Source organism: Pseudorasbora parva, chromosome 2 (genome assembly GCF_024679245.1).
Source record: "Pseudorasbora parva isolate DD20220531a chromosome 2, ASM2467924v1, whole genome shotgun sequence".
NCBI lineage: Eukaryota > Metazoa > Chordata > Actinopteri > Cypriniformes > Gobionidae > Pseudorasbora > Pseudorasbora parva.
In genome coordinates this window covers 51268162-51294607 of record NC_090173.1, presented here as the reverse complement: position 1 = coordinate 51294607, position 26446 = coordinate 51268162, and the positions used below count along the sequence as shown (strand labels likewise).

At 39.1% G+C, this 26446-nt stretch overlaps 2 protein-coding genes across 8 annotated transcripts in view; both read left to right on the top strand.

The window, feature by feature from the left end:
• Positions 1-8856, top strand: part of mosmoa (modulator of smoothened a) — a 48064-nt gene extending 39208 nt beyond the window's left edge. The window contains exon 3 of the mRNA XM_067423878.1: positions 6586-8856. Within this exon, the coding sequence (XP_067279979.1) occupies positions 6586-6770 (185 nt within the window). The 3' untranslated portion in view covers positions 6771-8856. The remainder of the gene's footprint in view (positions 1-6585) is intronic.
• A 237-nt stretch (positions 8857-9093) lies between these two features.
• vwa3a (von Willebrand factor A domain containing 3A) overlaps positions 9094-26446 on the top strand; it is a 44895-nt gene continuing 27542 nt past the window's right edge. For 2 of the 7 annotated variants that reach the window (XR_010899013.1, XM_067423830.1), the window contains exons 1-12: positions 9094-9226; positions 10069-10229; positions 11818-11893; positions 12621-12742; positions 15879-15962; positions 18084-18138; positions 18233-18334; positions 18444-18550; positions 21539-21664; positions 22721-22820; positions 22894-22956; positions 26164-26295. Coding sequence is in view for 6 of the 7 variants with exons in the window: in XM_067423830.1 (XP_067279931.1) it covers positions 11840-11893; positions 12621-12742; positions 15879-15962; positions 18084-18138; positions 18233-18334; positions 18444-18550; positions 21539-21664; positions 22721-22820; positions 22894-22956; positions 26164-26295 (945 nt within the window). In the remaining variant the exon portion in view is untranslated. Of the gene's footprint in view, positions 9227-10068; positions 10230-11018; positions 11062-11817; positions 11894-12620; positions 12743-15878; positions 15963-18083; positions 18139-18232; positions 18335-18443; positions 18551-21538; positions 21665-22720; positions 22821-22893; positions 22957-26163; positions 26296-26446 lie in introns of all 7 variants that reach the window. The other 5 variants (XM_067423850.1, XM_067423835.1, XM_067423865.1 and 2 more) reach the window with 5 other exon arrangements.

The following is a 26446-nucleotide window of genomic DNA, read 5'->3' as shown; positions in this document are numbered from 1 at the left end:
CCTAATAGTCGAATAAACACTAGATAAAAAGAGGAGGGTTAGTTGACCTGTAATAAAAAAATAGAAACTTACTAAACAACAAAACCTTCAGGATGTGGTAAAGTCGGTCTGTGAGGGGCCATGAGAAGATCACTAACGTCTGCTACAAAAGGTGCATTTCTCTCTGATGGTGTGTCCACTAGCCACGTCAGCTTTATCTTTGCAGACTCAAACACTAGTTTATTAATAAATAATTAATGTCTCCTTACTGTTTTTCTGGCACATCTATAATCATCACTTTTGCCAGTTCTAGTCTAGTTTATGAATTATTTAAATCTTAAATCTGATGAAACAGTGCACATTGTGTTCCCAGATTAATGTTATAAGCCACCCAAACTCACAGCATACTCAGAGATGTAGTTTGAAGACGCGCTTCAAACATGTAAATGATAACCGTTTATGTGGTGCAGCATTTACTGTGAACGGAGCCACTCTGAGACGCATGTAAATAATTAAAGCACATTAAACCCGCAGGGCATGTTTATTTAATTGAATCACTGCCTTTGTGAATTCTCAATAGCATTATCTACAGTAGGCTTTTTTAAATGGTTTTAATGCGTTGTGCAGCATTAGTCTAATAATGCGGTTCATGGATTCTCGTTAGTGAAATCTACCACTTCCAGTATTTTGGCGGTTACTTGACGCAGGCAAATTTGCAATTGAGGTTTTTTTTTTTTACAATTATGTACTCCAAATTTAATCAATGAATCGAGAAAGCCCTAGTATCTAATATATTAAGACATCTATGACGTACTTGGGACTTCTTGCAAATCTGCTTGGCAAAAATAACCTGCAAATATTTTAAAATCTTGTTTTAGATGTGATGTACCTACACAATGTTTCCACATCCATGCTCGAAGACCTGTGTATAATCCATTTAAAGCTCATTGCGCAAGTGTTTGGGCTCCAGGTGAGGTTAACACAGGTGTCTGGGCTAAAGCTGCCACTGGCCTCAAGCCAGCCGAACCTGAAAGAGCAGCTTTGTGTGACGAACACAAGCCCCCTGTGTCCCCTCGCACCACGCCCAGTTTGACCAGGTTACACTCTCGGCTCAGCGGCTGCTGTCATGTCCGCAGCTGTGGCTTCAGCATATGGTGCGTCAGACGTAAACATTAACTGCTGTCTGCTCAGACTCCCACTGCTGGACAACATTAAATAAAAAGTAAAACAGAGACAGCCTTCATAACCGCTAATGTTGTTGATGTAACATTGGTTCATTTGAAGTGTCAAGGCTGGCGTAATGTTACAACAAGAGTATTTTGTGTGTGTGAGTTTAGGCCTATATTTGTCTGGCTATCACCAGACCAAGCTCAATTTAAGATTGAACACTGGTCTGGTGAGTCTGCTCTGTATTTTCTGCTGCACAAGAGGCGTGATTATCGAGCAATATTTGAATAACTGCACTGTTAAAAAAAAAAACATTGTTGAGAAAACTTAGCTTAAAAGTTTAAGGCAACCAGCTGCAGAACATTTTTGAGTTTTGTCAACTTAAACACAGTTTGTACAACTATTGACTCCGAGTTATCTCAACTTTTTTCATGTTGGATAAACTTTAAAAGCTGAATTTGTCATACAAAATATAAGTTGAATTTTTTACAGTGTGTATGCAACTGGATAGTCCTTCAACTAATCAGACCACAAGAGGCGTGATCAACGTGCAACAACCCATCGCTTCTCCATCTGTAATCGTGTTAAACCCACCAATAGCATGCCAGGTGGATAAGCCAGTCTGTGATTGGTTCCCACAAAAGTGTTACAGCAGCAGTAGAAATTAATGTACAGGTTTCTAGACTGAGTTGCCGGGCGAAATCAAATCGCTGGCAGATCAGGCTGGGTTTACCCAGTATAGGCCTATATGATACATTACTTTAAAGGGGGGGTGAAATGCTGTTTCATGCATACTGAGCTTTTTACACTGTTAAAGACTTGGATTCCCATCCTAAACATAGACAAAGTTTCAAAAACTAATGTTGGACGTTTGATAGAGTATTTCTGTGTCAAAAATACTCCTTCCGGTTTCTCACAAGTTTCAGAGAGTTTTTTTCGAGTATGGCTCGGCTTGGCGTCGATAGAGTGGAAGGTCCTTGTATGGGCCGTACGGGCTCTTCTCCCGGTAGGGTGTGCGCGCGCGTGACTAGAGCGAGAGAGGAAATGCACGCCCATAAACACTCTTAGCTGGAGGTCCGTGAACACTTATGTCGTTATAGTCCACGCCGCGCTCCACTTTATTCCTATGGGTGACGTCGAACGACTTCAACGCTTCAGCACAGCATTCCGGGAAGGCAGCGCTGCATTTGAACCGATTTGAACGCAGAAATGATGGGAAGCTTCACAACATCAGGCTTCAGTCGCGTCACAAAAGTGGATTTCCGCTGTCACAGGACTTCACCAAATCATACCAAAGAAGTGTGGTTTTGACGGAGCGGTCCCAGCGATAAAGGTTCGGTCCTGCTTTGGAAGCAGCCGGTGAGTAAAACTGCTTCAAATGTCTGTGCTGTCGGCTGTCGTCATGTGAGTAAACATCAGTAAACGACACGATCGCGTGCTTCGTCATTTAAATGCGCTAATGGACTCCAATGTTGTTCTATGTATAACTTTACACTAGTCTGACGTGCAAAACCTTTTTGCTTGCTACTGCTAAGGTTTAGTCGCATACAATAGTCCATAAACCGAATCATGTCCTCATAAACTGCGAGTAAACACACACATGTTGACAGGCCACTAAATACAGTACATACCACAGAGACGGACGTCCTGCTGTTGCTGTTTCTCCTGTTCAATTTATTTCTGCCTCCGAATCTGATTCTGGATCATTATCTGTATTAGCTGAATCTGATCGATAGCCATGAGTTTCTCAATCTCCACGCTTGAGGACGTCACCGCTTTGTGCGCACTCGTCATTCTTTAGCTCCGCCCACACGATACGCCTCCAGCCGCTCGTTTTTTTCTGGAACGACTAGGTACAGCCTATATTTCTTTTATAAATATAATAAAACTAAAGACTTTTTGGAGATATGAAGGATGCAATACTACTCTATAGGTACTCAAGATTGACATGAGATTGACTAGTTTTTCACCCCCCCATTAAAAAATATAGGATTGATAGGACGATATACCATTCATATATAATTTTACCATATATAATGGTTCTTTTTTTGTTCCTGTATAAGTTAATTGTATACAGTATAGCTCAAAATTAACCCTTATTACATATATCATTAAGCTTTGTAGTGTTGTATTGTAGGTTTCCAAATTAATTTCTGTATGCGTCAATCCGCCCAACAGAAATAGACTCAGGTCTGCTAGCAACATAAATGTGTCAGGGCCGAAGCATGTTTCTATTTCCGCTATATCCATTCAATTATTCTTGCTTCATTGTGCTCAAAAAAGCACCTCACCCCTTTCATGGAACATGTTATTCTGTTTTTTAAAGCATGAACCAAGTGGAAGTCTGACATTTACCACAGCAGGAAGTGCTTTTTTTTACTCTGCGCTGAGGGCATGACCTTTTGTCCACAGCCTAGTTACCATTCATCTCCTTAACCCACTCCTTTGTGTGTGTGTGTGTCTAAGAGCAGAGTCCAACTAAAGTGGTTTATGCAATAAATGTTCAAAGGCAGATGCTTAATGCTGACACGCACAGCCTCAGTCAGATCCGTGCACTTCTCTCAAGGCCGTTGTGTTTAATTGCAGTGCTGCATTCTGCTGAAAGATGCTATTATCTTGCTTATGGGCACCAAGATTGAGCCGAGACTGCACTCAGGCATCTATTAGCGGTGTCTGTTTTTATCTTGCTAAAAGCCTTTCTGCCAAGCTAACATGAACCCATGCTGAGTGTTATCACGCTGGTCAGAGGGAGGTCCGTTTTAAATGTGATGGACCCAGAGGTTTATGATTGGGAATAGACATTCCAGGGCTTTGCTGTAGTCAACATGTTTTTTTCACCCTTGCTATTGAAATTAGGGGTCGAGCAAGCATATGGTAGAGTTTAGACAGGGTTTATCATTGGGCTGGGCGATATGGCAAAAATATGATCACTCCCCACATTTTGATAGAAAGGTTCATATTGAACAAAGACAGATTAATTTAATTACATTTTAGAATAACATTAACATACATTTTGAACTGTGCAAACATGCTTTTCTACCTTCTCTGCCTTTCAACTTATTAAAATAGTGGCAGCAAACATATAATTCAAGTATTTGAAGACAAAAGGTCACTGTTAGATAAAAGTTCAAAAAGTATAAACTATGCACTGGTTTTACATCTATGAAATGATTGAGGTTTAAAAGGAAATTTTAAAAGGAAAAACAGCATTTTGTGTACTTTAGGTGTTGTCACTGGGATGGTACTTTTTGTGGTGATGGAAAAGGTTTGTTTTGTTTTCCCGTCTTGGTATTTTGCACACTATTTGGCCTGATTCACACAGAATGTTCCCTTATTTTGCTGTGCTACTTTTCCATTTGTTTTTCTGTTATAGTGCTAGATGGACGTATTTGACTGTTGCGGTCGCATCTTTTGCAGAGTCTCTTTTTCTAAAAAAATTTTTAAAAAAGTGGTGCTTAAGTAAAACGGTCTCAAGACCTTGCTTTTTTCTTTCCAACCATTGTTTTCAACTCCAAATGAGTGTTCTGTGTGAATCTGCACTTTTGAATCGTTTAAGAAACCCAAACCACTTCCATGTAATTGACTTTTACCTTTTTTTTTTAAACAATTTCACCTCTTCGGAGGTTCAGTTTTGCTGTGTGATAGACTGGTCCGGTAATTCATATCAGGTTAAAATGTACAGAGCTTATCATTGTGATCAACATAAATTTGATCGAGATATAATCTGGTTTATCATCCATCTTTAGTGCCACCAGCAGTACAATTTTTTCACAATATCACATCTCACAGCACTTTCACATTCAGTGTTGGAGAGTTAGAAACTCGTACTATACCACCTAATTAGTGCATGGTGTTACTAGATTTTTGTCTCTGTGGCTTTAGTGGAAATGTTTTTTGCTTTTCATTCTGCATATTTTGTCCTGTCTTAAAATATAGCTTTGTAATCTTCAGATAAAACCTAACAAAATATATATCTTTTTATTTTTATTCTACTATTAAAGTTGGGCTCCAACAACTAATAAATAAAATTGATGAATTGAATTTTTTGGATAAAACTACGAATTTTAATATTGGTTAGGCACATCTGCACATGCACTGAAACCATCAGGGAGTTACATTGCTTTACAGTAGTGAATACCCTATTTCTATGGACAAAACCCATATGTAAAATAGCAGAGGACACAAGAGTAAACTGCTGTGGGAAAGGTACATGAACCAAGTTGTCTGAAACATGAGTGCTTTATATTTATAAGTTCTTCAAACAAAAGCACAAGCATTACAGCATCTTGCCCTGTTGCGCTTTGACAGATGCGCATGCTGTTTAATGCAGGAAGTGATGCTTTATCTTATAGAATTTTTAAAACAAATGTCATAAGGAAATTATAAATCAAGTAATTGAAATTGTCCATTTTAACGGATTCATGGAATGACAAATATACCAAAAACACCAACTCTAGTATTTGCTACTGAAGTTGAAATTAGACACAATTAACATTCCTAATGTTCTTATGCTTACACTTCATGAGACACAAAGATAACATGAAAGGCTAAATACGAAACACTAAAAATCCTTAATTTTAAACTGGGAACAAAATATTTAATAGTAAAATAATATAATCCAAATGATGGCCAGCCCTAACTCTTATCTTGGTGAATAAAAAATCTGAAATTAGAGTGATCTTGTGAACATACCCTGGGGTTTTTAGGGCCCCCTGTTGGTCAAACATTGGAAATTGTTAATAAGCTGTTTTTCCTAAGGCAGCAGCTGTTTGCATCGTGAAAATGGCAATAGATTGAAAAAACAGTATTTTCTTTGCAAAGTGAGTTGTTGGTATTTATACTTATATTGGCAAATACTATTTGCACCTCAGTGTTTTTACATTACACTATGCAATAATATCAAAGTATAAATGATTATTAAATGTATTCAAATTATTAAATAGATTCTACCTTATTGGGACAATAAAGCCCTCCCTAACTCTAACCAGCAGACACTTTATTAAACACACGTTAGACACTTTATTTCCACTTTTCAAATATCTCCATTTTTATTGAGAATTAATACTTTTCTGATCTTCTATGCTATTGGAAAAGGGAGTAGCGCGAGTTCTGCAAAGGGCAAATTCAATCTTGATTTGCGTCAACCAGATATCAAGGGGCGGAGTTAGTGTAAATAGCCTCTGTTAGTGTAAATACCTGCCAACAAGACGAGGTATTAGCACTTATTCTAAATAGACACTGTTTTCTTAAATATATAATTGTCTTTCACTTATTCTATGGACCAAATGAGTTTTTTTTCTGCCCTTGTTGTCTTTTCCCTGTAATTGCAGATTTGTTTTTAATCAACCCACCTTGATTTCTCCTAATTATTGTATGTGTAAAATCTTATTTTTGAACTGATAATAACACTTGCTTTCTTTCTTTATTTCTTTCTTACAGTGATCTTGTTTTGTATGGCCGCCCTCATATTCCCAATAGGATTCTACATCAATGAAGTAGGAGGACAACCATACAAATTACCCAACAACACAGTGGTGGGCTCCTCCTATGTACTGTTCGTGCTTTCCATCTTCTTCACAATAGTGGGGCTCCTGTTTGCGGGAAAAGTCTGTCTTCCTGGCTGAGGGGGCGGTCCCAGCTGGGATAGCTGGGGTGTTCAATGTGAAACGGAAAGTAACGGCACACATCGAGTAGGGGCGATCACAGGGGATGGTATTATATGGTATAATAACTCATTAAACTGCAAAACTAATAAGACGATCACTGCACACACTACATACGAGTGCGTCCGACCACTTGCTCCCCTTCGCCCAACCTGTGCTTAGTTAAACCTGTGCTGTCTTTATGTTGCACCTTTGAGTTTCAACCCAAAGGATTGGGGCGTTGAAGTACCATCCGGAAAGGACTGAGTGCATCCACAGCGGCTGCTTCAAGTGCTACTTTACTTTGGAATATAGTTCTTTCGGTTCGTTTACGTTTCGCAGAGATTCACGCACATGTATGCTCCCTGCCTTTGTGCAGAGGGCGGACAATAAATTGGTGGAGAACGCGGGCAAAGGAAGGACAAGAAGCTGGTGGAGAATGCGGGCAAAGGAAGGACGAGAAATTGGTGGAGAATGCGGGCAGAGATCCGTTGGGCTGGGCGATCAGTCCACCGGGAGGGGTCACAATGGGACTCCCCACATTCTCTCTAGTGGCTCAAGAGCTGGCCAGGACACTGCACTGTTTCAAAAGAGGGAAAACGGTAAAAGGGAACAGTATTAAGGACATTTTTGATCTCTCACTACACGAGGCGAGCGCTCCAGGACTGCCGGTCAGGACCCTGCAAGGCTGTGCCTCTGTGCTGTTAATCCACGCTCCGATATTGATGGACGTGTCTCTAAATTTGACGTCATACCAAAAGAAACTCCCGCCTGACCTCGCTCAATTTACGGGGCGAGTTCAGTTGAGTCACAGGCGGATGTGTTCGTGCTTTGACTTTACATCCGTTCATCTCTTCTTGTTTTGATCTCTGGATTTTACAGAGCCCTTTACTTGTTTGGTTTGATTTGCTAATGTGCCATAAACCTGTTTGTGTTGTATGAATGCGAAGGGCATGAGTTCATTTTTAGAGGAGCACTGTGCGGTATAGCCATTTCAATAGGTGAAGCACTACAAAAACAAACTCCTTACCTCATTATTTTAGGTTTTTTTTTCCTTCTTTCTTTTTCTCACCATTACAAAATTTGTGCCCTGTAAATTATGTTCTGCCTTGATCACGGACATTTCATTTAAAATGCTGCGGTCATGGCGTTTTATTTATCCGACACTGAATAAAAGGAGCTCAAGAATGTGTGCCTGTTACATCAACCCTGTTTTGTTTTTGTTTTTCTCTGTTTTAGAAGCACTCCCCAATTTTTGGAAAGTAAATGTACTGTGTAAGAGTCTCCTTACAAATGGAACGAAACCAGAACTGTATTTTATTTATGATGGATGTGTGATTATGAAGGTTACATTTTGCCCAAAATTTGTTTTTGTTTTTCACCAAATCTCTTCTTAGTGTGTGTTTTTCTTTGGTTTTATTTGAATGTGCTTTTCTGTTCAAGGTCATATGCTCACAGTCGCCTTTACATTCTTAGCTAAATTAATTTCATTGATGCTTCGAAAGACTGCACTTTCCTCGGAAACGTTCATATTCATTATAGGAATGGCAAACAGATGAGATATATTTATTCAAATTTTAGATGATTCTCGTAAATGTATAGGGTAAGAGCATAAACTCTTGGATTGAAGAATTGTTAAAATAAGATAAACTCCCACCTGCATTTGGGCAAGATGTGTACAATTGCTTTCGGCAAAAGACGTATCGCACTGGGACCTAAATTAATGTGAACTGAGAGAACAACGGTGGACGCCGTCACCTCCACACTAAAGACTGCTTCTGCTCTGGATATTTTTGGAAACCCATCATAAAATGGAACAAACAAAAAAAAAAGCATAGGGGTATTGAACACATCAATGACGTATAAGGGTAATGAAAAGCTTATTTATGATTTCAAAAGGGAAGGAAACAGATGTATGAGTAACAGTATTATCTATCAAAGGATGTTAGCAGTCCTTGTGCACAGTTACTGTTAACAGATTCATGTTACTGGCAAGACAACTGTTTTCTCTGCTACTCTTTGTTTCAGTATCTCACTGTATTCAATAAAAGGCATAAAAGAAGGTCGACTGCTTGTGTTCAACTGAGCTTTACTTTATTGGGTATCCAGTTGTAACTATTGCTCTACTTTCTGTCCCTATGACAGAAAATCAGCTAACTTTGCATGCATGAAGAGTCTGTGGCTAATTGTGTTTCGAGTAATTTTTGGAAGCATGGGATGTATGGTTGCCTAGCAACGAGCAGTTTAATTGGCAATATTCAAAACATCAGCCCGCTACCCTTTTTGAGCTAGAGGAGGATTCTCATTGCAGACTTCCTCTGCTCATGGACCTGTTTTTTTTTGTGTGACATTTAAGTCAAACCTATAATTTTCTTATGAACTGCCATCAAATGGATGAGACGTTTACTCACATCGGGTTGGCTGACGTCTCCTGAAAGGTGAGTTTTGGAAGAGATGGAGTGATCTTAAGTTGGCTTGGGAAGGAGATTTGCTGAAATGCTAATAAACTGCTTATTATTCTGACCCTACATTTTCATCTCTAAGAGCTTAACTCTACAACCACCACACTCGGCTCAGTGCTTTAGGCTGATCTGACTCAAGCTTCTATATCTTTTCAAGCTGATCCGACTAATGGTTTTCCTAAAAATGAAGATTAAAAATCCTATACATTTACTACAACAACAAACAAACAGTCTATCATCTATCAATCATCTATTTATCGTCTGTCATCTATCATGTGTATATGTCTGTCATCTATGCATTGATTTATCTGTGTCTGTCTGTCTGTCATCTATCTTTATCTTTCTGTCTGTCATATATCTTATATTAATCTATATAATTTGCCTGTTGTCTGTCTGTCTGTCATCTATATCATCTATCTATCTATCTATCTATCTATCTATCTATCTATCTATCTATCTATCTATCTATCTATCTATCTGCTGTCTCTGTCTGTCATCTACTTTGTCTATATAATTTGCCTGTCATCTATCTATCTATATATCTGTCTATCTTCATCTATATAATTTGCCTGTCATCCATCTGTCTGTCGTCTGTCTGTCTGTCTTCAGATATTAGTGCACATATTAGTAGGGTGTTATGATATTGTGGAGTTGCTAATGGATTCTGGGAAACTGGACTGCAAAGTGTCATCCGACCATTTGTCCACCGTGTACAGTACACACCTGTTCTCAGCGAGAGCGTTCAGTACCCTGAGTTTTAAGTCCAAGCTATAAACAGTGATGCTTGAATTAATAATGCTTCATGAACATGTCAACAGGAGCTCAGCAAGAATGGCTCATTTGGTCGCTATGGCGACTCCTAACACAGCGTAGCTGTTTGAACCGCACAAGGACGTTCACCGATCTCTGCGCGAGGATCATAACTACACCGGTACGCGCGCTCGAGCTTCAGAACAAACAGCGCGAGGAGCGCGTGAAGGTAAACATTCATAACATGCAAAATACCATAGTTACTGCATAGCCAGGATCGTTGCTACGGTAAAATCACAAGATATGGGTATATAATCTCCTTTCAGAAACTGTTCCTTCAATTAACATATGCCTATTAAAATACACGAGATGGAAACTATATAATAATAATATAGGGATACTTTGTAGCTATAGTGCTTATAGTCAGTACATAAGAGCTTTTTTTTAAACAAAAGAACAAAACATAAAAGTACCAAACAATATAATAACCACTATTGTTCAAAGCAAACGTTTGGAGAGTCACATGATCCTCCAGAAAATCATAAAATGTGACCGTGGACCACAAAGCACATATATAAGGGTATACTTTTGAAATTGCGTTTTATACATAGGAATATGATTAATTACGCTTGCCATTTATGTAGGCAATGGTTTGTTAGGATAGGATAATATTTTGGCTGAGATAAAACTATTTGGGAATCTGAGGGTGCAAAAAAATCTAAATATTGAGAAAATTGCCTTTAAAGTTGTCCAGATGAAGTCCGTAGCAATGCGTACTACTATTAATAATAATACATTTGTATATATTTATGGTCGGAAACTGACTAAATATCTTTATGGAACATGAGCCTTACTTTATATCTTAATGATTTTTGGCATGAAAGAAGAATGGATCATTTTGACCCATGCATGGTTGGCTATCGCCACAAATTGGTTGTGCGGTCCAGGGTCTATATGTTGATTTGATGATCAAGATTCAAGAAACTTTTCTGATGATTTTTTTTTTTTTTTTTTTCAGGATTCCTTGAGGACTAAGAAGGTTCAAAAGAACAGCATTTAGGGTGAACATACCTATTAAGCTCACCAAATTCTACATGGAGACATTTAAGTGGACAGGGTATTGGTTTGAGTACAAGAAAAAGTTTAATCTCTCTCACACAACAATATTTAATTGTATTTTAAATGGCATTAAATGCTAAAAGTCTGACTGTGCTTAATGGACTACATGTTTGTACCCTTTTCACCCCTGTTCCCATTAAACTCACATGTTTTTTGGGAACATTCTTGTTTATTTTGAGCAACATTTTTAAAGAATAATTTTTAAAAGATTAACTTTAAGTGACATGGTTGCAACCATCAGTTAATATTTAAAGGGGTGATAAATTAAGAAACTTTCCCTTGAGCCTTTGATAATATAAGAATATCCTGTACGTTTCTGAGCTGAAAACATAATTTTTAGTCAAAGAAAAGATTTTATAGACACCAGGCCCAGAAAACGAGGCTCTCTAATCAATGACGCATTATAAGGGTGAAACGCCGCCTCTATGTGTCATTGCATCTGTAGCCCCAGGAAGGGTGCAGCACACTTATGTGAGTAAAACATGTTTTTTATATGCGATAGTATTGCATTGTTACAGATCGTATGGATTATGTGTAAGTGACGTGTCTAACAGAGCACACAGCACTTGTCACAGGCTGGAATCCCTTATTTATTAGCCTTGTTAGCCTAGATTCAGCCTCACATTTCCACATTCATCTGTGCTTCATATGCAGATTATAAAGAGCCATTTTACCTGTCTTATTTTAACGGTCTGTAGGTCAGAGAGCAGTGCGTCCCACATGGAGACGAGTGATCATTCCACCATGGGCTTCAGACAAACCCAAACTTCAGATGTAATGTTGACTTCATTTATTTTACATTTTACCAATAATCATGCAGTTCCCAGAAAGCAATCCACCATTGAAACAATGTTATCATGTCAACGTTAACTGCATTGAATGTTTGAAGCCGCAATTAATGTTGACATTTTTCTTTTAAAAAATTCATCTAAAAATCAATGGTAATGGCATTGAATCGACGATACAATGTGATGTTGGTTAACCCTCATGCTTGCACTCTCAGAAAAATGAAACACAACAACTACAGCTGACTCGAACAGCCTGAAATCAATTGAAGATAAAAGAAGACAATAAATACCCCAAGATCTCAGCAGAAGCTCTTATTGAGAACCGACAGATGTTTATATGTTGAAGATTTATTGAAAATGTTTGGTCACCATTATGGGGATCAGTGTTTCCTGGACTCTTGGCTTCTTATGTGAGTTTGTGGTCTTTTTAACAGTGTTTACCAAAACACATGATGTGTTGCAAAGAAAACCAGAAACAAAGAAGATCAGGTGATCGTCAAGTAGAATAATTCATCCCTTATCCCTCATCAATCTTATCCCTAATGTTGCATTGATTTAACATCGTTTCGCTGGTGGCTTGTTATCTGGTTTATTACTTTGCTCATTATATTCTAAGTGTCACTGCTGTATGAAATGATCATCAAGCTGTTGTTGTTGCTCACTCACTGCTGTACCGTTGAGCCGTTGAGCTGTGAATCATCCCTGATGTTCAGCAGAAGCGGAGGGAGGGCGGTGAAGCGTACGAGAGCTCAGAGCGCTGGCTGGAGTCACACAGTCTGGAGAGCTTTGGACTGACTCTCTCTCGCCTCTCTTCTCTCTGCACCACTCTTCCTATGTGAGTTTACAACAGACTCTTTCACACCCTGTGCTGTTTGACTTTACACTCGTCTACACTGAGACTGATACAGCTCGACCAAACTACAACGCTCCTGTTATAACTAGCAAAGCTAAGTGTAAACGTGCCAGTTTGTGAACACAGGTTTTTTGGCGCAGGTTTTTGCCATCAATATATTCCCCACACAATATTGTTTCAGCGGTTGTTTCAAAGCGTGTGAATTAGTTTGGGAAAGCAGGTGGCAGAATTGTAATTTCCAGCTGTACTCAAAACAAGGAAGAAAGAGATGGATAGATGCAAGCTCAAAATGATCTCCTTATTCTTAAGGAATTACAAACCATGCTTTCAGATCTAAGACACATCACTAATGCAGATAATAAACTTGTGTATTTAAAATTTTAATTGCAGATAATACAATATTCATGAAATTAAGTTAAAGAGAGACTTTGTGTCTTGTTTACACTTAAATCATTTTTATACTAAAAGCACATGCTGCATATTGATTTTAACTGTACTGCTATTTGATATTAAAGTATCATATTTGACTTGTAATACTGTATATGTACATATTATATATCATATATGCTATATAATAACCTTAAGGTTATCTATAAGCTATTGTACCTCAAAACATAAAATCATATTTAGAAGATACACTGATCAGGCATAACATTATGACCCCCTTCCTAATATTGTGTTGGTCCCCCCTTTGCTGCCAAAACAGCCCTGACCTGTCGAGGCATGGACTCCACTAGACCCCTGAAGGTGTGCTGTGGTATCTGGCACTAATATGTTAGCAGCAGATCCTTCAAGTCCTGTAAGTTTCGAGGTGGGGCCTCTATGGATCGAACTGTTTGTTCAGCACATCCCACAGATGCTCGATTAGATTGAGATCTGGGGAATTTGGAGACCAAGTCAACACCTCAAACTCGTTGTGCTCCTCAAACCATTCCTGAACCATTTTTGCTTTGTGGCAGTAGCATTATCTGCTGAAAGAGCCACAGCCACCAGGGAATACTGTTTCCATTAAATGGTGTTCATAATCTGCAACAATGCTTAGGTAGGTGGAGCGTGTCAAAGTAACATCCACATGGATGGAGGACCCAAGGTTTCCCAGCAGAACATTGCCCAAAGCATCACACTGCCTCAGCCGGCTTGCCTTCTTCCCATAGTGCATCCTGGGGCCATGTGTTCCCCAGGGAAGCGACACACACACCTGGCCATCCATGTGATACAAAAGAAAACGTGATTCATCAGATCAGGCCACCTTCTTCCATTGCTCCGTGATCCAGTTCAGATGCCCACGTGCCACTGTTGGTGTTTTCGGCAGGATCAGAGGTCAGCATGGGCACCCTGACTGGTCTGCGGCTATAGCCCCATTTGCAACAAACTGCGATGCACTGTGTATTCTGAAACCTTTCTATCAGAACCAGCATTAACTTCTTGAGCAATTTGAGCTCCAGTATCTCGTCTGTTTGATCGAACCACACGGGCCAGCCTTCGCTCCACACGTGCATCAATGAGCCTTGGCCGCCCATGACCCTGTGGCCGGTTGTCACTGTTCCTTCCTTGGAGCACTTTTGATAGATACTGACCACCGCAGACCGGGAACAGCCCACAAGAGCTGCAGTTTTGGAGATGCTCTGACCCAGTCGTCTAGCCGACACAATTTGACCTTTGTCAAACTCCCTCAAATCCTTACGCTTGCCCATTTTTCCTGCTTCTGACACAAAAACTTTGAGAACAAAATGTTCACTTGCTGCCTCATATATCCCACCCACTAGCAGGTGCTGCTGATGATGAGATACTTAGTGTTATTCACTTCAGCTGTCAGTGGTCATAATGTTATACCTGATCGGTGTATAAGCGTTCAGATCTTATAGTCTCTCACTTCCGCCAGTATGGATCAATGATTTTGATGACATCATTTCTTATGAGATTTTCTGTCCAATCAAATGCTCTCTAGAATCTGTATATTTCTAAACGCTGAAGCTGCGGCTTAAATCAGTCACTTGTTCACAAATGTACTATTTTCTACCTGGTGCATGGCACATAGTGCACTATAAAGGGGATAGGGACTGATTCAGAAGAAATCAGGGGCGAATTAAGTCTTACATGATCTGAGGCAGTTCCGATCCAGAGACACGATAACACAGAGTGGATCGTATGATGAGTTTATGCTGACCAGAAAACTTATTGGACCATTTAAATCCTGTACAGAATGCAGTATTTTAAAGAGATATGGAGGGGAGCTGTTCATTATGTCCCTGACTTTTCCTGTTTAGTGGAAATAATGTCAACACATTGAATAATGCTGCATGTTTTCAAAGAACTTCAGTGGGCCTTTACATAGTTGATTTTGAATGTACTAAATTGCTACTTCATCATTACAAATGTGTAATATTATTATTTTTATCATATATTCTTTATCAGTATACTTGGACTATATTTCTGCCACGTTCAGTTATTGTTTTGTTTCCATGGACTTTTTTTCATGAAGCTTTTTTTCCTTATTATTGTTTCTTGATTTGTATGTTTTCATTGGTTGTCATGGTTTCGCATTATTCCGTTGGTTTCACACACCTGATCCTTGTTTTGTTCATTGAGTTCTCTCAGTTCACTTTGCTCATTGTCTGGTGTTGACGGTGCTCTTTTCACTCAGATTGCTCTTTTGTTAATTTATTTAATAAAGTTTACACTGCCAGATGCGTTTCCATTGTCCTGAATGTGACAATTTCAAAGACTTAAGTAATAAACATACATTTAAATATTTTTGTACTTAAATCTGGGTACTTAAGTCTTATTAAGTGGGTCATTAATGCTCTCATGTTTTCATGTGTACACTTTTGGAGGAGAAATGTGTTTGTCATAAAAATGACAACAATGTAAAAATATCATATGGGTCCTAAAAATAGGCAGCATTTTCTTTATTCAAAAACATTTCTCTTTGTTTTTTTGTTTTTTTGATTTTGAGGTGAAATATGACTCTGTTCCTTGCGATTTTTTGTTCAACCAGTACCAGACTGTAATGTGTGTGTGTGTGTGTGTGCGTGCGTGCGTGCGTGCGTGCGTGCGTGCGTGCGTGTGTGTGTGTGTGTGTGTGTGTGTGTGTGTGTGTGTGTGTTTGTGAGAACAGCAGATCTGAGAGAGGAGACGAGCTGAGCAAACAGATGCACATCAGCAGTGAGTCACTGGCTGACTTTGAGGAACAGATTTACATGTGAGAATCATCTCCTCCTCTTGTTTACAGTCTTCACGATGACGCTTTGTTGTTCTCATTGCTGCTGACTCCAGTACGTCATTTATATGCAACATATATAGCCCAATCAAAATTTCAAATTAATTACATGAGAAAATACATCACAGTATATGATACAGATTAAATAATGTAACAATAATTGTTTTGCGGGAGCAGACAAGTAAGGGAGCAGACAAGTAAAGCATTGCATAGATAGCAAGTGGCTTTAGAAGTCAATATATGTTAGTTTTATTGCAGAACTGACAAATTTAATGGTCATTAATAAATGTGTTAATGTTTTAATTACTATAATTGTATTACATTAATATAATAAACTAAATTAACCTGACAGCCCAAGTATTAATATGAACAGAGTGTCTCTTTAAAACAAGTGTAAATAACTTATTGGCAGACGCTATTTACTCTAACTCCACCCACCAATGTCTGGTTTAGCCAGACAAAATTAAGGTAAGGTAGGAAGCATTACCTTTAGACTACTGACATGAGGTCAAACAAAGTCTTTAAGGCTGGACACACACTTGAATATTTAAGGCCTTGAAAATTTATATTGAGATGATTTGCACTACTGTTGCTCGATTTGAGGCTTGTCACAAACGTCTTTTTTCGTTTAATAAAACCTTCAACTGTGTGGTGTCATTATGATTATTCTACTCCCGATCACGTCGGAGCCCTCACAATCCCAAATGACATGATAGCCAATGAGACTGAGTAAGCTTCACCAACCAGATGTTGCGTACTTCTATAGCTGAAAGCAAACATGGCACAAAAGTGTAGTACTGAGAAAGATCACCCATAAAAAAAAAATTATGCCAGGAGATCCAGATGACAATGTCAATTGTTCCTCCATGTTTTTCTTCTCAAGTCATGTTTGATCTTGCGAGTCTCCGTGAGATCTTGTTATACTGTGAAAACGTTCCTACAGTCATCAAGTGTGTGTGCTGTCGCTGTCCGGCTAGTAGTGCAGGGGTGTCCAATCCTGCTCCCAGAGGGCCACTGTCCTGCAGAGTTTAACTCCAACCCCAATGACACAGCGAATCAAGCTCTTAGGCATACTAGAGTCTCCCAGCAGGTGTGTTGAGGCACGCTGGAGCTGAACTCTGCAGGACAATGGCCCACCAGGACCGAGTTTAGACACCCCTGATCTAGTGTGTGCGTTCAGATGATTCTAATGCTCAAAGTTGGTTGAAACTGCCCCTATGTCTGTGGTCTCCCACAGTTTCAAAATCGGTTCAGATTTAAAAATCCTCTAGTGTGTCCCAGGCCTAAGGCAAGTCATTTCAGTTGGTGGCCATCTTAGAAACACCTCAGCTATTTCAGTCAATGCATGTGCAGCTCCTCTCTCTTTGAATGGGGAAACATCAAATTCTCCAAAACTGTTCACCAAGTTTAGGATTAAATTTCATTTTTGAAATCACCAATGAAATACAACAACAACTGACTCATAAATGTTGTTTCTAAACGCTCAATACATAAAAAAAGAAAAAAAAGAAAGGACGAGCCAATTTGTATGTGCAGTCATCAACGCATCTCAGTACACTTCAGACTGTTTCTATCACAACCAGAGCTTTTAACTGCAGCTGCATTGACTGCAATTGGCTTTTTTATTTAGAAGACGGCACTTATTCTGCTATACTGCGCATTGCACTTTCTCCCATTCATAGCACTTTATTCAGAGTGCAGCGTCTTTGTATATCTAAAGTCTTTGGTTCAAATCTGCCCTTTTTCACAACTCATCGTATATAAGCTCAGAGAGGTGCTTATTTTAAATAAAAATGCAGAAAATATTCAAAAAGTGGAAATAACGAGTATTTAATAGTGGGAATGAAGTTTTTAATGGGTAAGCTAGGGGAGTGGAGGGCTTTAGGGAACAGGACAAGTAATGTCCCAGCATGTGTTTAAGACTTTAATAAATACATTCATATGAATAATAGATTGTCAGCATTGCACAACAATACACTGAGCTGCAAATATCTGCCACTATTTTGACCAAGTATAAAAAGCAAAGAATGTTCTGTTATTTGCGCCTAATGAATCTGAAAGTTGATGTGTTAAATTCAGATGTTTTGATCTGTTTTTTTGCAGTGCCATTGAGATGTACCATGACCAAATTAAGTGGCTAAGTCAAGGAAACAGGAAGGTAACCTGGATCTCTGAGATATCTTCACACTCTATGATTCTGGTTTAAGCAGATGAGCTTGGGTACCCAGTGTTGGTTTGATCTGATCTGTCAGGTGTTTGGGGTGGTGAACGGATCCCGAGTCGGAGTGCTTGTCGACGCCTCTGATTTTAACTGCTCGACTGAGAGACTAGCAGATCTGCAGCGAGAGCTCTTGGTAGGGTCCCAGATGAGTCTCTGCTTCATGCTTTATTTTGCTAATTTAATCCATTACACTGCTCATTTTGTGTTTTTTCATCTTACTTGCTCATGTTACACCACCAAAGACTCTCATCGAGGACCAACTACGCTTCAAAAACCAACTGTACCTACTGTCCTACGGCTCGGAGGTCAGCAGCCTTTGGGACAAACCGCTAGATATCAGCCCATTAAGGTGAGTGGCATTGCTTGCATATTGACTCTCATTTGCATATTGTTATGATCATGATTCAAAAGGACAGGGATCATGTCAGGTCGTCGAAATTGCTCCGCCTGACCATTATTTTAATTAGGATGCTTAGTGTCTGTTTAGAGAGACTCCTAGTTTTATTTTAGGTGGTCATGAGGGATGAGTGGGTACATGTGAGAACAGTTTGTACTTGTATAAGATGCCAAGAAATCACTAGAGAGGAGAGGATACAAAAGAGAGAACGGGGAGATAATGAGAGAAGAGGATAAAGGCCACAGTTCTGACACAAATTAAAATGGATTCTGGCCTCTCGTCATTGGAAATGAATCACTCTACAAGACGTTTGTGTTTGAAGCATGGTGACAATGAAATGATACGCTCATAGACAGCAGCCCAAATCAAACAGGACCTCATTTGAAACGGAAAACACGGAACAACTCACACAAATAGAGAGACTGACCCTCAAAAATTTCAAAAGAGTTTATATTAGCAAGCATGTTGCTAAGTCTGTGGTGCAATTGTAGATATCTAGATACCTCATTCAACTGCTTCATCTTGGAACAGTCAACATTTCAGGCACTGCTCATCTGTCAGACTAACTCATGGTTCAAGGAAACACATATGTCTGAGCTTCTCTGAAGAGTTTTAACCAATATTCATATTCTAACTTTATTGATAAACTAAATCCTGTGAGAATCAGCTGCTAAAGACTTGTGCAGAAATAGATACTCATAGCCGGGATACATATGACTAAGCTGCAGGCGCACATTCATCTTGCTCTTGAGTTTTCACAGACCAACTTTGAATGTTCCAGTATGGCGGATGGCTTATTTAGTGGCTCATAGGAACATATATACGTATAGATATCTATGTGTGCAATATTAAACATAAAATATATTGCACACCCAAACATTGTGTAAAATTGTCAATTAATTACACTGATGTATTATATTAAAATACAGCATAGTACAGGCGTTTACATCAGCAACTATTACAACATGTCAAGTGCAAAATGGCTTTTTTTAAGCGTTAAATAACAGCACAATAACCAGTAAATGGACTACCGCAAACCTTAGTAAATCGCTTAATTTATGTAAATACTCTCCACCCATGAATTTTGCGTTTGAAAGGGAAACTCCAACAAATGCAATAAGTTCAGCTGCAAAAATAACTGTGTCCACGCCATTTTATTGCTAGTTGAGTGTCTGACAGTTTTTAATGGCAAAAGAGGGTTTACGCTGATGCAAGCTGTTAGTAAATCTGACCCTATGTCTCCACAACGGGTGTGTGATGCTTTCTTAGAATATGGCCCAAATAAGACATTGTTGAGTGTAGCATAATTAAGATAGCTTTCATGCAGGCAGCTCGTCCATGACGCCTGTGGAGGCAGCTCACTACACAGCAAAATCCCCAGAGTTAAATTAACATCCCTCAGTGTTCATATGTGTGCACACTACAGTGTGTTAAAATAACTCTGAAGTATATAAGTTAATGAGATAATTAAGTAAGTGATGATTGAGCATTAGTGACAAACACCTGATGCTAATAAGCAGAATCCCTGAAGGAAAGAGAAACAGCAAGAACGGAAAAACAACTACAACTGGCTTCCAGACATTACACATCGTTGCACTTATTAATAACCATTTTGACTTTATTTCTGTCAATGTCTACAAAAAATATTTTTGAGAATTAACAGAGGTTTAGATGTTTTTTATTGAATGTTTGGTCTGAAATCACCATTATGGTGATCAGTGTTTGCTTTAGTTGGGCTTTTGACTCTAGTTTTTCTTTGGCTGTTGAAACTTTGTGTTTATAAAGCACATTTGTTATGGCTCAATAATTATAATCAGGTCCAGATGGTTATGTTTTGATAATGATGTAATTATCATGTAATGGCCTGATTCACTGATGTCATCCAGAGACTAAAACTCTGACTATATGCTTGATGCTTAATTTTAATATCGATTATTGTAGGCTGTTGATTCTACAGCTTGAGATCCAGCAGTGATAAACTAACCTATTTCATAAATACATTGTGCACAGAAACTACTGTATCACAAAACAACATTAAGTCAAAACACAACAGCAGTGAAACTAAAGCAAATAGTATGAATTAATGACAATAATAAGCCCCCACTATCCATGCTGAGAGCAATGGATGAGTTTTGATTAGGGACTCCCAGCATGCACTGCAACATGAAGCATGTTGTTTGAGTGTCACCCTTGTTGAGTTTTTTTTTTTTTTTTTTACCTCCAGATTATAACAGCACTGCTGGATCACACGCTGTAGCATCACAGGCATACTATAATGAACAAATAATAAAATATATAATCAGTTGTTAAATGAGTTCAGGTTACTAAATGATAACTATAACACCATTAGTACATAGACAACAACACATGACCGCATTTTCTCTTAAATTAAGTTTGTCACAACAAATCTGCTTTATAAACACAAAGTTGCAGCAGCCACAAAAAAGCTAATGTTAAAAAGTAAGGGTCAAGAACCCAACCCATAATGGTGACTTTCAACTCTTATTTTAAATAAAACATATATAAACCTCTGCTAATTATCAATGAGAATTTTTGTAGATGTATGTAAGAAATAATGTCAAACTGGTTAATAATAAGTGTAATTTAATAAACTGGTTAATAATGATGTGTAATGGCTGGAAATCAGATGTAGCTTCTGCTAGTCTTTCCTTCACTGAATCTTGTTAACATCAGGTGTTCATCACTAATGCTCAATCATCACTCAATTAATCGCAATTATCTCCTTAACTTTAACACTGCTTCAGTCTTACTTTTAAAACTATCTAGTGTGGACACACATGAGCAGTGCTAATTTAACACAGAGGATTTAGCAGGGTTTAGGAATACAGCTATATTATAATTTTTGTTCTGCTAAAAATAAAGACTGTGCATAAAAGTCTTCAGCAGGAGGCTCTTTCTTTGTGTCACGTCCCGTCCTAGGCTCCGGGAGTGTTATGCGTGGGTCATGCAGCTTGAAGCGTGTGGAGGCTGTGATCTCCTGCAGGCGCTACAGAGGGCACTGACCCACTCACAGCTGGACACGCTGCTCATCATCCTGGCCGCTCGGTGAGAGTTTGTTTTGCTATGATGAATCACTCTTTCTTAACTTTACTTGAGCCAGCAACCATTAATTTCCTTCACATGTGCGCCCACCTTTAGACATATTTGCAGTCCACTGTCCTGAAATTCTTTGAGTGCTTTAATTGGTCATAGCTGAGAAGATGGGTTTAAAATGGCAGCCAAGACCTACTTCCTCTCCCAGTATAATAGAGTGCTACAGCGGGGCTGTGCAAGTAAAAATCATTTTCACTCTCTCCAAAGAGAAATAGATGTTAAGTGATAACATAAGGCACTTTTTCACCGTCAGGCAAGTGGAAATCCATTCAGCCCGACGGTGGAAAAGCCGTTACACACCTTTCAAGATAGATCTACCATGAGTTGTTAGGCTCTTAAGAGGCGCTATATTCATCTGTAAAAGACAAAAGTCAGGCAATTCGGGAATAAAAAGAGCTGAGCAGTGACAGACAACCCCATGAAGCACTGCAAATCATGTAATTCACAGTGCTTTACACTCTCTTTGAATAATTTTTCATAATTTAAAATCAGATTAGATGCTCCTATTATGCTTTTTTCCTGACATTGATTTTAATACATTGTAGATGCTTGTGAATGTAAACGGTCTCAAATTCATAAAGTAAAACCGTTGACGTCGTTATGCCGGGTTCAGACTGCACAATATCAGCATGATTTTGGCACGATCCATTTGACTTGTGTTGTGGGGATTTGTAAACGACAACGGGCTTAGGGATGCAATAATTATTCATTTATGTCATATAGTGTGTCTTAGTGGACAACATTTGATGCCGCATATGCATCGCTTCACGACGTCATGACAGAAAGACTAGCATGAGTAGACCAATCTCAACAGACTGGGCCGTCTGACTATTCTAAGAAACTTCCAAAGCAAAATTATGATCCTTTGAAATGGCATAATGGGGCACTTTGTCATAACAGAGTGGGTTAATTTGGCCTGGGTGGATTCTTTAGAACCAAGTAGAGATGAAAAACGTGTGGTGAATGTTTGAGTTACTGATACGTAATTGTGTTATATTTTATTTTCAGGCCTGATCAGACCATGGACGTTATATGTGATTATTTAGTTCTGAACAGAATGCCCTCTGTTCATGCGGTCGCCTACAACTGCAGCAGTCCCGCCGCCATTGTGAGGATTGCTTTATTTAATATGCAGAGGCAGATTTTCCATCTCTGTCACTGATTGATGTGTCCTGTCATAGGAGACTGTGAAGCGAATGGCAGCTGTTTCTGGAGGGAGATATCACCTGTTTTCTGCTGCACTGGTAAACCGCAAAAAAATCTAAACGAACGGGAAAATATCCACAGTTATCTCTTAAACTGACATGAACAAGGAAACTGAAAATACATACAGGGTTTGCCCAAACATATTTGGATACTTAAGCCTATACACTTAAATATATGAAATTCATACTATTAGATATTAAAATATCAGTGACATTTATTCTGTCAAACACAATTTTCAAGCAAAGCATTATTTCACAAAATTATTTTTTAGGTTAGAAATCATAGTAGATAATGTTAAAGGGGGGGTGAAATGCTGTTTCATGCATACTGATCTTTTTACACTGTTAAAGACTTGGATTCCCATCCTAAACATAGACAAAGTTTCAAAAGTTAAGGTGGACGTTTGATGGGAGTATTTCTTTGTCAAAAATACTACTTCCGGTTAGTCATAAGTTTCGGCAAGTTTTTTGCGATCATGCGTCCCCTTTGACGTTAATGGGGGCGGAATTTCCTTGTATGGGCCTTACGGACAATTCTACCGGAAGAGCGTGAGAGAGAGAGAGGGAGAGAGCGAAAGTAACAGGCTACGCCCATCAATGCGCTGGCTCGTAGGCTGCTGCACAGGTGATGTGCACAATTACAATGTCACCAAAAAAGTGCGTTTTTGGTTGCCAGACCAAGACAGTCCTGCACAGATTCGCCAAAACCCCGCGTTAAGGCAACAGTGGATGTAATTTGCTTTTCCGGATCAGCAACTGAGTTGCGCGAATGTTTATATCTGTTCGCTGCATTTCGGTGCCGACTGTTTCATAAACAAGGCCCAGCTCGACACAGGATTTTCCGATCGCCTAATGCTGAAGGATGGAGCAGTCCCAACGATAAAGGTCCCAACGTTAGAACCGCAGGCGGTGAGTGAGACTGCTTCAAATGTCTGTGTTTCTGCCTATGCTCATCAAGTAGCCCAAACATGATCACGTATAGCTAATTGATCAATGGAGCATGCGATGTGTAGTGCGTGTACATTTGTTTAGCTGGCCACTATATGTGTAACTTTATGTTTGTGTATTGTAAAAGCACTCCAAACAACAATACACAAAGAGGGGGGAAATATGTTGAACTAAATAAGCGCGCTTCTTCATTCAAATGCGCTACTATTCCGTGTCTTTCTATGTAAACACTAACTTAGCCTGCCGTGCAAAACCAGTCCGCTTACTAACGTTACAATTGTCTACAAAAACCACGCGTAAACACACACACACACGTGCACAACTGCACTTCCCACATGTACACCTTCAAAGACAAAAATACGGCGATATAATTCAAGTATAAATATGTAAATAACACAAGCCGCTAAGCATATTATATAGTTAGTGTATAACTTGTACCACATACAGACGTCCTGCTCTAGTCGTTTTTGCTGCTGCTCCTGTTCAACTGCAGCCTCTGGGTCTGATTCCGGATCATAGATGTATGGCTGTATCTGATTAAAAGCCATATTTTTATTTTGAATAAAGTTTTTTTCCCGCTGTTAGGGATGACACAGCTTTACGACGCACTCGACTCAACACAATAGCAGCAGCGAGCACACGTCATTATTTAGCTCCGCTCACACGACACGCCCCCACCCGCTCGGCTTTTTTCGGAAAGACTCGGAACAGCGCATCTTTCTTATATAATTATAAAAAAAATAAAGACTTTTCGGAGATATGCAGGATGCAATGCTACTCTATAGGTACTCAAGATTGACATGACACTGACTGAAACTGAGTGTTTCACCCCCCCCCCCCCCCCCTTTAAAAAATGAAGACAAAAAGTATTTACGAACTTGTTATTGTCAAAGGTTAGTGGATCATGTTCATGCTTAAAGAAATAGTTCACTCAAAAAAGAAAATTTGTTTGAAAATTAACTTTCATTCATCTTCAAAACACAACAGATATTTTTAATGAAACTTGAGAGATTTATGTCCCTCCATTTAAAGTCATTTCCACCAAAACTGTCACGCTTCATAAGCGAAAGCACATAAAAATGTCAAATAAATCCATATGAATGGACTGCTTTAATCTAAGTCTTCTGAGGAGACACATTCATCTCAAACACACAATGAAGTTTGTTCTCACATGTCAAGCAATTACAGTTGAACTGCCGACGACCATATTTAAAGTGCTCTATGTGTGTTGTTCAATATTTATATGTGAATAAAAGTCTAAATTATTAGCCTGACAAGCCAGACCCACATCAAGATGTTTGGTCTAGAAACTCACCATAGACAGGGCTCAATCCGAGGGGCGGGATAAACAGTTGTCTTTCAAACTCCCTCTGCACGCGATAGGATAGCGCTACACCAACCAGAGCCACGAAGGTGAAGCAGAGCTTGTTGATAGATTAAACATTCACCGTATCCGGTCGGCTAAACTCAGAACACATCTTCCCTTTTTAAGAATGACTTCAGTGCCGTTCTTTGTTCTTTTCTCAGAGAAAAGCTTAACTCCAAGTCTCCAAAGCTGATTCGAAAGACCGCCGCCGTTCGCCAGTTTCTGTGTTTACTAGAAGCACGCAAACGCAACTCGGCCGTCGTCATTATGGCCCTGCCCGCTGACTCTATACACGATGTGATTGGCCCAGCAAGAGTTAGGGGAATACAGCTCAGAAGGGTATTGAGAGTTCCTAGACGACACTCACGGGCAGATTAGATTTGCTGCCGCTAGGGTGTGTCTAGATTTCTAGGCTACTAAATTATACCTGTTCGTTATATAAAGTGTCCATGTCTCTTTAAAAGACTTAAACTGCTCCATTCTTATGGATTACTTTTACAATGTCTTAATAAACTCTTTGAAGTTTGACTTTCAATGGATGGACATGATGAAAGAACATAAAAATGTCTTTATGTTACAAAGATGAACGAAAGTCTAAAATGGTTTGGAACAACATGAGGATGAGTCAATGATGACAGAATTAAACATTTTGGGTGCAATAACCCTTTAATGTGATTCTCTGCTAGGACAGCTGTGTGAACTTCATAAGAACAGACACTAAAAATCACCAAAACACCGGCTGATTTAAAGTCACTGAGCAAAAAGGACGAAGAATAAAGCTCAGGCGCCATTTGAGCATAGATCATAACTGCTTTGATATTTTGTTCCAGTGACCTTCAGACATGTTTGTGTGTCGTCAGTGTTCAAATACTTTTTTTGACTGCTTTATCTTATAAATTGTATAAAAAAATGTGTGTGTATTTGTCTACCAGGGTGTGTTAGACAGCAGCACAGATGTAGATCTGCTGTGGGCGGAGATTAAAGCAGCTCGAGATGTTCTTACCCAAATTCAGAACATGCGCCAGGGTCGACTTGGAGACACGGCTGTCACTGTTGAGTCAGAGGTGAAGTCTCTCCAAAGGGAATTATTCTATCTCTCTGTTTCTGAACTCCTTGAAACGCCTCCATTGAAGTCTTGAGTTTTATGCCAGGAACGAACACATCAAATATTCCTCATTTAAATAATTCCTCTCCATACTCATAATTAAGGAGCGG